This window comes from Carassius auratus, chromosome 47, assembly GCF_003368295.1.
Source record: "Carassius auratus strain Wakin chromosome 47, ASM336829v1, whole genome shotgun sequence".
Taxonomy (NCBI): Eukaryota; Metazoa; Chordata; class Actinopteri; order Cypriniformes; family Cyprinidae; genus Carassius; species Carassius auratus.
The window spans coordinates 2,622,094-2,636,989 of NC_039289.1; the positions used below are offsets into that span (position 1 = coordinate 2,622,094).

The 14,896-nt window shown below is 38.6% G+C and overlaps 1 protein-coding gene across 1 annotated transcript; it reads left to right on the plus strand.

Annotated features, from left to right (window-relative positions):
• The first annotated feature begins 1,662 nt into the window (after positions 1 to 1,662).
• Positions 1,663 to 13,130, plus strand: LOC113064780 (rho-related GTP-binding protein RhoE-like). Its single transcript, XM_026235709.1, has 5 exons — positions 1,663 to 2,015; positions 2,149 to 2,236; positions 8,341 to 8,450; positions 10,215 to 10,349; positions 10,662 to 13,130. The coding sequence occupies exons 1-5, from the start codon at positions 1,866 to 1,868 to the stop codon at positions 10,908 to 10,910; spliced, it is 732 nt and encodes a 243-aa protein (XP_026091494.1). The 5' UTR covers positions 1,663 to 1,865; the 3' UTR covers positions 10,911 to 13,130.
• Positions 13,131 to 14,896: the final 1,766 nt, after the last annotated feature.

Genomic DNA, 14,896 nt, shown 5'->3' on the forward strand with positions numbered 1-14,896 from the left:
TTGTATGACCACAGTTTTTTAAAACTGCTTGACATCTGTGTGGCATGGAGTCAACCAACTTGTGGCACCTCTCAGCTGTTATTCCACTCCATGATTCTTTAACAACATTCCACAATTCATTCACATTTCTTGGTTTTGCTTCAGAAACAGCATTTTTGATATCACCCCACAAGTTCTCAATTGGATTAAGGTCTGGAGATTGGGCTGGCCACTCCATAACATTAATTTTGTTGGTTTGGAACCAAGACTTTGCCCGTTTACTAGTGTGTTTTGGGTCATTGTCTTGTTGAAACAATCATTTCAAGGGCATGTCCTCTTCAGCATAGGGCAACATGACCTCTTCAAGTATTTTAACATATGCAAACTGATCCATGATCCCTGGTATGCGATAAATAGGCCCAACACCATAGTAGGAGAAACATGCCCATATCATGATGCTTGCACCTCCATGCTTCACTGTCTTCACTGTGTACTGTGGCTTGAATTCAGAGTTTGGGGGTCGTCTCACAAACTGCCTGTGGCCCTTGGACCCAAAAAGAACAATTTTACTCTCATCAGTCCACAAAATGTTCCTCCATTTCTCTTTAGGCCAGTTGATGTGTTCTTTGGCAAATTGTAACCTCTTCTGCACATGCCTTTTTTTTAACAGAGGGACTTTGCGGGGGATTCTTGAAAATAGATTAGCTTCACACAGACGTCTTCTAACTGTCACAGTACTTACAGGTAACTCCAGACTGTCTTTGATCATCCTGGAGGTGATCATTGGCTGAGCCTTTGCCATTCTGGTTATTCTTCTATCCATTTTGATGGTTGTCTTCTTCCACGTCTCTCTGGTTTTGCTCTCCATTTTAAGGCATTGGAGATCATTTTAGCTGAACAGCCTATCATTTTTTGCACCTCTTTATAGGTTTTCCCCTCTCTAATCAACTTTTTAATCAAAGTACGCTGTTCTTCTGAACAATGTCTTGAACGACCCATTTTCCTCAGCTTTCAAATGCATGTTCAACAAGTGTTGGCTTCATCCTTAAATAGGGGCCACCTGATTCACACCTGTTTCTTCACAAAATTGATGACCTCAGTGATTGAATGCCACACTGCTATTTTTTTGAACACACCCCTTTCAACTAATTCAACTAATTGCCCAATTGCACAGCCTTAAGAGCGTGCATATCATGAATGCTGGGTCTTGTTTGTTTTCTGACAATCTACTGAACCTACTGGTAACTTGTTTGCCACGTAGCAATAAAAAAATATACGAAAACCTTGATTATTCTGGTTAGTCACATTGTACTGCTATTATTTTGAACAATACTGTATATATATATATATATATATATATATATATATATATATATATATATATATATATATATATATGTATGTATATATATATTTTTTTTGTTTGTTTTTTGTTTTTTTAAAGCCACGTTTCACAATATATTTGTATTTAAAATGTATTACAGTTTATTATTTAATAACTTTGATTGGAACTTTAAAGAGTTTCATAGAGCTAGAAGCAAAGTCATATTTATTAAGCCCTGTAGTGTGCGCTCTTTCCCTCTCCCAACTGGAGGAAAGGGGAGGATCTCTGGGTGTCTTCAAGGACAGCCATTGGTTTACCGGGCTCATATAAAACACACCACGTACCTCAAAAGTGAGAAGGCTGGAATTCAAGCAGTTGATGTACATCTCTGCAGGACACGGAGAGAGAGAGAGAGAGAGAGAGAGAGAGAGAGAGAGAGAGAGAGAGAGAGAAATCACAGGCTGAGGGAATCCGCACCCATCCAGGGAGATTAAAGAAAGCAGTGCGTTTGTGCGCATTTTTCCGTTGTGCGCTTCCTCGGACTTGCGCGTAAAGACAATCAATGAAGGAGAGAAGATCTATACAGAAACTGTCTCTTCAGCCTGGAATGGATCCTAGTCAGAGCCTCAAATGTAAGATCGTGGTCGTGGGGGACAGTCAGTGTGGGAAAACCGCTCTTCTCCACGTTTTTGCCAAGGACTGTTTCCCAGAGGTGAGATGCGTAAAATCCAGTGGGTGCGCAACTGCGCTGTGGTTCTGTAGCATGTGCATTCATTTTCACATTTTAAGCTCTTAAAATAGACTTGTTTAGTAATGTTTTTTTTCTTTCATATATATTTTCCTAGAATTACGTACCCACTGTGTTTGAGAATTACACAGCAAGTTTTGAGATTGACAAGCAGCGAATAGAGCTCAGCCTGTGGGACACCTCAGGTGAGTCTCGAATTATGTTTTTGTAATATATGCATCTGGATCTTTTAGTTTGAATTGCATTTTATAGTGCAAATATATAATGTGTACACTACATACAAACTATAGTATGGAGTCTTCAACCATTCATAGGACCCTTTGAGAGCTAGGACTCATTGTTACATATTTTAGAAAACTGAGTGTTGTATGTTAAACCTCCTTTGTAATGCAATGCATATATTACATTATCAATATTAATGCTGAACTTTAGCTTTTTGAGATTTGGTTGGAGCTGAATATTTTAATATATAATTATATAATGTGTTTTAGATCCAAATAGAATTCAGTAGCATCACAAAAAAAGAAAAAACCTTTGAAAACCCCTGCTATAATGTATATAAATAGTTTAACTGATATGCAGAGTAAATAAACTTTATGATATATGCACTATAATGCTGTAATGAACATTGTGGGTGTTAATATATACAGTGCGGTCAGTAAATAGAATCCTTGTTACCATTTAAAAAAGTCAGAGTTTGAACTATGCAGTAATTGTTTTGCTTTATAAGTTCCTAATTTGTGGATTTTTATTTCATTTACATGCTGTTGGTTCAAGACATGTCCAGACTTGTTGTATTTCTTCATAAATCCAGTGAATATATCATTATTTTGATGCATCACTGTGTTGTGCAGGGTAATGATGTGATTGCTAGAACTTACGTTTATGCCTGGAGGAAAATCTGGGTTTGTTTAATAGCTTTTCTTTATTTTTCTGAGCGGTTGAGCGATTCTCGGTTGAGTCAGTACGAGAGCCTGCCAAGCATTTAATCACTCACACACCCCCTGCTAATACACTCTCACACACTCCACCCATCTGTGGAATATGATCCACAGACACCTCACTTTTAAGGAATGTTAGGAGGGCATCACGGGGAATGTTGCTGTAAGTGATGTTTTGGATAAACAAATGAAACGGAAACTGTTGCCACAGCTGGGGTCTTGCTGCAGTTCACACATTTAACTAAATCAAACAACCGTGACCACACAGGGAAATGGGAGTGGGGTCTCGGCTCACTCTGGTTGAATGTAGAGTATTGGTATGTTTCCAAAGCTAGTGCTCGGATGACCTAGGAGAGATCAGACCTGCTGTCTGGAGGTAATCACAGGCTCTGTAAAGCATCCAGCCAGACAGACTGCTTTAGACGGTGACCTGTTTGGAGCTTAGCTATGATCTGGGGTAAACTGCATTCAGAACTGAACTTGGGGGTTTAAGTTGTTTGGTGCTGTGTGTGGTCTGGATTCTAGAGTTATGAGCTAAATATTTCCTTCAACAGTATGTTAAGCCATCGTATGATGTTTAATCAATTTTACCAGCTACATTTTGCAAATTGCCTGGCCAGCTACACCAAATCAGCTGAGCTGGACTCTTCAGTAGGGTCTGCAAATCTCAAGTAATTTTTTTTTTATGTACTGTAACTTCTAATTCTCAATTTGCAACCATTTCTTCTAGAGTAATTTCCTAAGTCAAGAACCATGTGCTAGTTTGACTTGCTGAAATGCTAGCACAGCTGGTCACTAGCCTATGCTGTGTTTTGAATGCTGGTATGTTGGAGGTCTTGGCTTCTTAATAGCATAACCAGCAAAACTTGATACTTGTGAACAGCATGGCAATGCTGCTCCATTAGCTAGATCAACACCAATCCAGCTTTTGCCAAAAAAAGGATATTTGCTATTTTATATTTTTTGTTGTTGCTGCATGGTAGGATAAGTCCTAGATCTAGTAAACTGAGATAATTTAAAGTCATCTCACATTATCTCAATGTAGAGTTTTCTGAATATGAATGGCACTAAATGTGAATCTACATCATAAATCCCCAAATTCTGAGCTATTCCCCAAAACTAGAGGTATGTGATGCATTCCCGAGAGAAAATTACAACATCTCGAGTCATGTGTTCAATCTGGATTAATATCCTTAATCGGAGTCTGTCCTAAATTGGAAGCACTTGCCTAAATTTTGAGCCAAGTGCTCAATCTAGAGTTATAGCCTAAATCCAGAATCATTTCCTAAATCCCTAAAGCTCAAACTAGAACTGTATGTGATGATAATTCAATGCATGTTGGTTTAGTTTGTTTAGTGACGTACTGTAGGTACAGGAGTGTGTTCGGCTGACAGATGTCTGCGGTGGGTGTCTGTAGGCAGGGCCGCCTGTCTGATACTGTCTTTTGGATATGTAGTTAGTTGCTTGTGTCAAGCTGTGGGCTTCAGGCCTTCTGTTCATTACAGTGTAAGTTATTGTGTCAGAGCCAGACTCCAAGGTCTCCCCAGTGTGTGTGCGGTCTTTCCTCTCAAGTCCTGGATTTAACAAGTTCTGAACACACCTGAGCACATTCCAGATAATAAGAGAAATAGACATGTGGACTAGGAAACCTTGTGTATTTGCCCTTGAATAATTGTGGATTCATTGTCTTGAGAGTTTCTGAACAGTCTCTGGGGGTTGTACCCAGAATTGTCCAAATGGATAGTTTCTTGGCATCTCTTCTTTGTGCTGCTTTGTTTGCAACAGCTGCCACCCCCGTCAACCAGGCTGGCTGCTCCTGTCATTGTCCACCAATCAGCTGTTGAGTCACGACCCTATTCACCATTCAGCTGGCAGCATCCATCACTGATCTGCCATGTAACCCATTGATACAGTAGAGTACATGCGTACCATTCAGAACCGAAACAGTTCGCTTCCAAAAGAGTAGGGCCAATTTATATTTCGTTGAATAGAAAAGAGGGGAATGCAATTGTGTTTCTTTTTGCTTGTTTTACTTTTGATTGAGCTCAAGTCTTGCGTAACATCTTTGTTAGCACTGTTGCCCATTGTTCTGTTTGTTAAAATGATTCCCGCTCATAGCAATGAAAAACCGAGCATTCTTTGGTCATTATTCCAATGTTAAAGTGCTGCTGCCATTCTGCTGTATAAATGTTTCATTAGGCTTTTCTCATGTATATTGATTGTAGGGCTTAGTAAGTCCTTCTGAATCTGAAACTCAAGTGTGTATGTGCATGTATTGTGTGTTGTGTGATACACAAGAGGCTAAGTGTCAGGATAACACCCTACCGGAGACAAAATACTGCATGCTTTCTGAACTTCTTGATGGCCATGAGCATATGTGTGTATATCCCCTAATAGCCAATCCTCAATGGAATCGGACCCCTTCCCCCAGCTTCGCTCTTCCAGACACATATTGACCAGAAACCCCCTGTAGATGTGAGGCCAGGATCTTGACATGCCTGTCTCAAAGGGTTCCTTATCTACCAGTCAGACCATGATCAATCAATATACGCACACTCTACTCTGGGATCTTTTGTTCCTTTGTGAGTTGTACATTTTACAATAAGCATATCGTTTCGGATAACTATAGTGCTAAATTCAGTCCATTGTTCCTCAAGCGTCCTATCTCCTTCAGTCATGACATAGTTTGATTGGGTGGTGTCTTTGAATTGGCAAGTTTGATAGGGTGACCTTATGATATGTCACTTGTTTGCAGATGAAATTTTTCAAAAACTACTTGATCAGACTGCTGAGGTTGTGGGCCGAAAGCAAGAATATAGATATTTCCTTACAGAAAAGTAATGTGAATCGCTAACACCGAGCCTAAAGCCCTGAAATCGGCTAGTAAATGGTAAAAAGTAAAATGCTTGGCTTGATATTTGATTGGATCTTGAAAAGTGGCCATTTAATGGTCAAGAACCACTATTAGTAGAATATCATTGAGACTTAGCGGTGAGCTATATGACTTTGGCCAATAAGATACCACTTACAATGCCAAGTTACACAGGCAAGTACCACTCAAATGTCAAATCTATATTGATTCTGATTAAAGATGAAAACAAAGATGCATAGTTACACCAGGTACATTTATTAGAGAATAAAAAAACGAACAAATATTTTTTAATTTCACATTGCTTTGAAAAATAAAATAGAAAGAAATATTCCGCAGTATTTGGAATTTTGCAGAAGTAAAATTTATTATAATTAATCTATGTAAAGTTTTTGCTATTACATGACTTCTTAATATTGTTTGTACACTAAAAACAATCCTTTTCACTGTTAATTTGTAAATAAGTATCATTCAACTGTTGCATGTCTCTTCAAAGTCCTGATCTAAGACATTGCTATGTAACCTCCTTAATCCAACCCTTGACTATTATCAGCAAGGAGAAATCTCATTATCAGCTGACCCCCGAAAACAAAACATTCCCGGGATCATTTCAATGGGTTCCTGCTGGGACAGGCTCTCTCAAACCCACTCCTCGAAGCTGGTCAACTTTCTTCGGCCTGATCATATTCTTAACCTTGATGATTTGGGCCTGCATGCTTCGCATTCCTTTCAGGAAAGGTTTTTTCTCGTACTCCACAAAGCAGCTATTGTGCAGTAAGCTGCCAAGGAAAAAAAAACACATTTGAACCGATATGTTCTCTGAAACTATTCTAACCTTGTTAGTCAAGGAGGAAATTAAATTCAGGAGTTACTCACGTACTGATGTAGAGTTTGAAAAGATTTTCTAAAAGTTTGTAATGGTGTGCTAGCAATTTTTTTTCAAATAATGCATTTTAGAATTTCAGCTTAGGGGTTAAATATACTTTGCAGAGAGATTTAGTCTGTTTATTGCTTTGTTTTGATGTAGATTGGGAAGACACTGAGGGATCCAAGCCAAAAAGACCAATTTCCAAGAATTGTACACTGTGTGTGTGCTTTACATGGTCACCACATGTTTAGAGAAGCATTTAAACACTCGGCAAATCCATCAGCTGTCTGTATCCTTCACACATAATGGAATGTGGTGTGTTGTGATAGCTATGGTGTTCCACAAGTGTGTGTGTGTGTGTCATTCTAGTTGGCTATTATTTACACAAATACTGTACAAACACACACACACACACAGCAGGGTTTGCATTTAGTATGCATGCATTGGACAAAATAATGTGTTTAATGAAGGCTTTACACAGAAAACTGTGTGTGGTAAGGTGGGGGTTGACATAGATTTATGCGTGTGTGTGTGTGTGTGTGTGTGTGTGTGGGCATCTATTGTGTGTATTTCAGAAAACAAAAAGTAACAAAATGTTACTTTTTGTATATTTTTGTCCATATTTTCTTTTTGTATATTTGCACTAACATCACATTTCAGTATGTACGCTAAAATAACAAACTTTATTAAAAAGCTGTGAATTGAAATAAGTTTGATAATTAGATGTACATACAAATGTAGTTACTTAATGACAAATTAGAGATTAAACGAATAACTGTAAAAAACAAAAAATACAAAAACCTACCAAACCTCTGATGTGAAATGTTGTTGTTCTCGTTTTTGGCCTGTAGCTGTGGTTGGAATGTGAGCTGTAAAGTCCTGTGGCTGCATGCGTTTTCAACTTCACATTTTTCTACTTAAGTTCTGGCACTGGGAATTATCATTCTGTCAAACTAAACAGCCCTCCCTTCCCTCTGTCTCTCATAAACACCACCTCTGTCCTTGAATCTGGCACATTGTAAATGTGTTTGTTCTGTGTGGATTATACATACCCTGTCTGTCAGAGTTAGCGGTGGGCGGGAATGCTGCGTTCTGTCAGAGTAAAGTCTGGACCATATATCGTCCTCACACAGAAAAACATCTCCAAGTTTCAGCCAGGAGGGAAATGCTACATCTGGCAAGGGTCTAGTTATAAGCAGTGTGTTTACTGAGGCAAGCATCAGTGTTTTTATTCGCGTAAGGGATTTGAAGAATTATCTTGTGCTTGTTCAAATCATTATAAATCGTTATTTAGCATTGCAACAGTGACAAAAAACTAGAAGTGATCTGAGATTTTTTTAAAGGCTTTATTCCTTCTGAAAGCAAAAGTGTGCATTAATGTGTAAAAGTTTCATGTGTAGTATGTCTGAAAAGTGGCTTCAGTGGTTTACAAATTCATGAATGCTTTCAAATTACTGTCTGTACTGTGTCGCTGAGTGAAAGTTAAATGAGGCTAAGTAATATATTGACGGCCCTACAGACAGACCCACTATCCTTGTCTAGTTTTTGTGCATGCTTGTGTTCAAGTGAAACGTGTTCTTCCTGACTAATCCTCCTTTTTTTGTGTCACAGGCTCTCCGTATTATGACAACGTTAGGCCGCTTTCATATCCAGACTCAGACGCCGTCATCATATGCTTTGACATCAGCCGACCAGAGACCCTGGACAGTGTCCTAAAGAAGGTGAACATTTTTCCAACCTGTAATAATTGATTTTACACACTTAAAGGCACAATATGAAATTTTTCACCACTAGAGGGCGCATATTCAAAACAAACAAAGTGTCGAATCATGCAAGTTGTCGTCTTCATCCACACAGCAGATGCAATCCGACAGGATTTGGGCAGAAATCATGTTCATGGATGAGCTAATGATTTATCAACGTAGTAGAATGAAGCAGGGTGAGGCTGAAAGTCGTCGAAGCGAAACAAGGCCGCTGAACGAGAGTGAAATGCGGCTCGAAAGCAGCGGAGCTTTTATTATGCCGTCAACCACTTTCGCTCCTTCTGGTCATGCGTATGTGGGAAAAAATCTGCGCTTTTTTATCATCCTAGATACATTTGAAAGTTCTGTTATAATACTACTCTGTGCGATCAACGCAGGTTTATTAAAACCTAAAATCTTTGATACATTTGGGATAATGTAAGTTCACAAGTCAGCGGTTTTTGGATATTTTAATAAATAAAAGAAATAAAAAATTGGGCCTTTTAATGTGAGCGTAACAAGTAGGATATCCACTTTAAGTCCAAAAAATATGCATTAATGTACCAACCTCTGTTTTACATCTAGGGCAACATTCTGAATATGAATCACTAATCTTGTGTAACATTTCATACCCTGTGTATAATATTGAGTATTAACATCCACTGTTGTTCCTGAAATTATATTCCTATCACACAATCAGATTTTAGGACTGGAGTTGGGGTCTTGAAGAACATTCCCATCAACCAATCAGATTTTAGGACTGGGGTTAGGTTCTTTAACAACATTCCCAACACCCAATCAAATTTTAGAGAAACAGCTTTTAAGTTACTGATGAAGAAAAAAAATTGTCTAAGCAGTTGACATGGGGGCCAGAATATAGGTGTGGTGCACAACATTTTGGGAGTTTCCTGGATATCAAACTGTAGGCTTGACCTTTCTTGTTCTTGACAGACTAATTGACTTTTAAATTCCTTGCCTATGATTCGATGAAATTCTTCTACAACTTCTTTGTGATTTGCCCACTCTTTGTCGCATGCCAATAAAGTCATCCTTTGTTCAGTAGGGCTGGATATCTTCTTGCAGACTTTCAATCTGGGGTCAGGTGTCTGGAATGGTTCACTCTGTCAGGGTGGGCCCCTGGTTTGATAGTATCATGCTGGCATTAACTAGACCATGTGAGTGGAAGTTCAGCCGGGTGTTTGAGATCTAGGTCGCAGAATCAGAAATACGATCAGGCTACATGTGGGTACCTGGTGGAATAAGCTAGTGTTGTCTTCTGGGAATTTGAGGCCCTAGGAGCCAGAGGTGAGCACAAAGGGATCATGGGAATGAGGGAATGTAGGGTGTCGGTGTTCCTGTGAACAATCGTATGATTGTTGTACCTGCCTGTCTCCCGCTAGATTAACTCAGATTTTATGCCACACCAACACAGAAAATGCTTTGTTCGGGAAGGACCGGAATGCAGATCACCTGTAGCATTGTTGGGAAGATGCACACTCAGATACACACCCTGAAAAGCAGTCATTACAGTGCAGGCTTTATCCTCGCAGGAAGCATGTCCCTCACCTGTAGCAAGGAAGATTAATACTCTTGTGAAAAAAAGGGATGGGATGGAACGTGATATGCTTAGAAAATGGGAACAGGAAACACTTGTTCTTGTCTTTTTGTCCTCTTTCAGACAGGGCTGGATCAAGGCCAAATGGTTTTATCTTTCCCTGTTGGGTTTGTCTCTTTCTCTCACAGTGGAAAGGGGAGATCCAGGAATTCTGTCCCAGCACAAAGATGCTGCTCGTCGGATGCAAGTCAGACCTTAGAACAGACCTCACAACTTTGGTGGAGCTCTCTAATCACAGACAGACGCCGGTGTCATATGATCAGGTGAGCGGTTCTCAAAAACTGCTTTTGCAATTTGGTTCGATTCCATTGAGACACTCAACTTCAGATTTGGCTTGATATCTAATACTCTTCTTATCAGCAAGGGCAACATTGCAATGGTTTAGGTTACTAATCTAATGCATGCATGAAATGTCTGAGTGATAAAGAGCTAAATCTTCCTGAGCACAAAGCTAAACTTAATTTTGATGAAATTGCAAGCGGTAATCATAACCGTAAGATTGATAATTGTGATTGGACTGCTAATTGTTGGTTTTGTTTAATATCCAAGCTCATTATCCTCTCTTTCTCTTTTAGGGTTCAGCTATGGCTAAGCAGATATCCGCACCTTATATCGAATGCTCCGCAGTGCAGTCCGAAAACAGCGTGCGGGACATTTTCCATGTCGCAACATTGGCCTGTGTAAATAAGAACAACAAAAACATCAAGCGCAACAAATCGGCACGCTCCACCAAGCGTATCTCGCATATGCCCAGTCGACCAGACCTAGCTGCCGTTGCAACAGACCTACGCAAAGACAAAGCAAAGAGTTGCACAGTAATGTAATGCAAGGAGTTCGGGGGAAAAGATTAATTCTGGGAAACGGTGAGGGTGGACTGTGGAAGCAAGAAAGGTCTGGAATTGCCTCCAAAGAGAGCAGGACTGTTTGCTTGATGTGCCTGAAGATCTCTCCGGTTTGAGGGATCCACTTGTTGCCATCTTGTTGCAAGAACTCGACAAGCTTGTGGACGTAAACCCATATTAAGGCCCCAACCACCTCTCCTAAACTTCTCTACTCAGCAGGAGGACATCACCACCCTCTCGGCCAATGTGAGGCCTTCCTTCCTGCTCCTGGACGTGAATCTGCTTCCTCTCTGAGGATTCCTTCTGGAAGCTTCTCCTGCAGGAAAGGAAGGAGGAAGTAGAATCACATAACCATTGAGTCCAGAGTTCCGCTGACCTTTGGCTCAGAGCTATTTTTAAAAGATGCACGTTTCGGTTGGTATTAACAGTCGCATGAAGGAACAGTATAGGGAGAGATGACTTCCAAAATGGCGAAATTTTGGAAAAGGAGTCTTTTTTGAGTCTGCTCAGCTAAACGAGGATATGAAATGAGAGTGTATCATTGTGTTACGGATCAATTTCTCCTTCTATCTTCCTCGGTCTGTATTGTTCCTTCTGTAGACCATGAGCACGAGTTTGTGTGTGTGCGTGTGGTTTTCGTTTTCTTATGCTAAGCTCAGCTAAAACTGTCAGCATGGATACCCCGCTGGTATATTTGAAATCGCACCATTTTCTGTACAACTCCTCATAATCACTTTATGGTTCATTAGGATTCAGAAAAAGAAAAACCAAAGAACTGGAAGGTTTTCATGTCGGATGACGCAATGTTTGACATTCTGAAGTGCGTGATGGATGTGTATTTGAGGGCTTTTGGTGGATCAATGAGAATTTCTTTCATGGTTCTGTAAGAACATGTTTCTGCTTGTCTTTACAGACTGGGTATATGGAAGTGCAAATACGACCTTTGAGAATTGACCTGACCATTTAGTATTAATTTGCGCATGGTTTATCCCTGAAGGGGCATTCACACTGACAAAGCATCTGGAAGTCATTAATTTGCAACGAGGGCTGGTGATTTGAGGCAGGACTGTTTAGAGTTTAACTTTATTCAAATCTGGAACATTCCTTAGGGTGGGACCCTTAAAAAACACTATGTAATGGCCAAAGATGTCTCGGTGTAGCAGTATCTGGCTAACAACTAATGCACAGTACACTGTAAGCATGTTAATTTAAGCACTACTGCTAAAAATATCATGAATGTGAAATACAAAATCGAGCTAAACTAATTACACTGACTAAACAACAAGTCAGTTTTCAGACATCTGATCATTGTGGCCAATCCCTAATATGAGCAAACTATTAGAAACCAAGAGTATAGAGAGTTTGTGACACCTAGCGATTTAATTTCTGTTTGTGTGAATGCCGCATTAGAATAACGCCACTACTGGAGTAACAAATGATTGATTAACAATAGTAAAATAGCACAAACTAGCTTTTCATTTTATATCATTATCGGTAAAATGTTACATTAATATTTGTGCCTTTTTCTGACATATGTAGGAAATGTTGTTTAAGCACAATTCTTGAAATAATTTATAAACAATCAAACATCAAATTCAAGGTCGAATTAAATCTGCGCTTCTGTCTGCCCGAAAAAGAAAACAAGAAAAGAATTCATTCCTCTCTCCACTAAACTATGCAGTCTGCTTCTGACACATACGAGAGGATTGAGAACAATTATTATTTCACATCCTTTCTCTTTCAAAACAAAAATTGCCTTGCAGAGCCGTGGGAAAAAATGAGTCTCACCTGTGTAGTGCTAAATTTTCTCAAAACAAAATCTTCAGAAGTTTGAAGCTAGCTGCAAAGTCTCTTTTGCTGCATGTTTGTAGTTGCACTTTTCGTTAAAACTTGCGCAAAACAAACAAAAACTGTCTTTTTTACATCCGTTTTTATTGTTTTACTGGGTCCAAGAGAATTTCTTTGACTGTGTCACAAAATTTTGTTTTCATAGGCAGTATTAAAAAAATTTGGTGTGTGTAAATGTTGAGAGATGTGTAGGTGCTGTTAAAAAAACAAAATGTTTCCTAATGTAGAATGTCTGTAATTTTTGTATGCCTTCTGTGTGTTGAGGCCCATTTATGTCTGTTTTTGTTGATGTTGCCATAATATTTATTGAATTATATATTTTTTTCCCTTAAAAATAAATGAAAAAAATAAATACATAAATAAATAAAATGAAAATTAACTTTTTTGATATGAAATCTTTTCCACTTTTCCTTTTGCATGCATGTATATTTTATAATTTATTTCAATTGTACTTTTTTTTTTAATCTAATTTTTTAAAATATTCATAAAGCCTGCAGATATTTTTCCATGCAGTTGAGATTCATCGTCTCATTCCTAATGACTCATTCCTTATTACATTCCGAGTATGTGTGACTTTGCCTTGGGCGTCGGATCTCTTCCTGTGTGTTCCTCAAATTCATTTGCGGTTTTCGGGTCACCTCCCCCTGCGGAAGGAAATGACCTTCAGATGACCTTCACCCAGACGTTTCTGGAACCTTCATTCATAAACCCCAAAGGCTTACAGCTCAGAGCTGTCTGGCTTCATTTTACACAGTTTGAGCCGAAATATGAGAATAATTTAGCTTATTTCATTTTTATATTGCATACCTTAAATAAAACACTGATGCAAAGTGGAGTGCTTGTATACATTTATGCAATTCAAAACACTGAATGAGGCTTCCCTGAGACCAATATGGCATCAAATAGTCTTCATGTGAACACTACGCTCTTTTCTCCTTGCCATCATCTTGTTTTTATGTGAATGCAGACTAAACACAGACACTTTTTTCTTATTGTCAAGAGCATCAAGTTTTCACCTGACAGCTACAGTAGGTAGACATCGAAAACGCCTCTAATTTTTGATGAGTAGACTGTAGCCTAAGATTATCCTACGTTTTGAAATTAACTCACTGTAAATGTTTTAATATTTTGTAAAGATGTTACAATGTAATAACATAATGTTATTGTTGTTTTACTTCATCCTTTTATCTCATTTTACAATTACATTCATTTCGCAATCTGTCCCTTTGCGCCACCTGGTGTTAGTTTCGCAAATTATTTTAACACGCGACTGAATTACAGTTAACGCAGTGGCACTGCGGCGGCGGTATGCGCGGCGGTAATGCCCATTTAGCTTGTCCACCTACTGTATGGCAGAGATAAATCCAGACGATTAATTGTGTGAGTGTGAGTGCTACTTGTTTTTACTTTGAGACAACGCAGAGTGAAAGTGATTCATTACAGCAGCGTATAAATGGAACACACATTACTAGTGTTTCCTTTACGCATGATAGCTCATAAATCACACACAGAAACAAGGAATATATTCAGACAAAACATAATGAATGATAACACAGACCTGTCAGATGGTTGTTTCTGTGTTATAAACAAAACCAAAGACAGTTGTTGAGAAAATCTCTTACTAAATAGTAAGGCAGTATCAAGGAAAAGTGACTATGTAAGATGATAATGTTTTTGTACTTTACGTACCTTTACATGGTACTTTAAAATCTGTGAGATATGTATAATTTATGTATAAATGAAAATGTTATCTTGTTTAAAAATCATATTAATCTACAACAGGGGTGTCAAACTCAATTCCAGACTTGATCCAACTAATTGAGTTCAAACTACAAGGTGTGTGTGTTGGAAAACATTTTTTGCATGTCTGAAAAATCGCAATATTATCATGGTTCTGTTTAGTGATGTTTGCAAATTCAAAAACAAAATCATGCTAAATTCACTAAGAACACCTTATAATACCTCAAATTTCCTCAGAAAATCGAGTCAAATTCTAGATACATTATAACTTTAAACACTTTTAACATCAAATAGTTGTTGTTCTGCATCTGTTACTCAAATTTCAGAGTTGTAACTTTTGCTAACCTGCCCAAATAAACTAGCTAAGCTACAATCGTATC

Bases quoted from the DNA above. Each gene is read 5' to 3' on its own strand.
- LOC113064780 (XM_026235709.1), top strand. From the start codon at position 1,866: ATGAAGGAGAGAAGATCTATACAGAAACTGTCTCTTCAGCCTGGAATG. The intron at 2,016-2,148 runs GTGAGATGCGTA...ATATTTTCCTAG, and splicing joins CCAAGGACTGTTTCCCAGAG to AATTACGTACCCACTGTGTT. The intron at 2,237-8,340 runs GTGAGTCTCGAA...TTTGTGTCACAG, and splicing joins CAGCCTGTGGGACACCTCAG to GCTCTCCGTATTATGACAAC.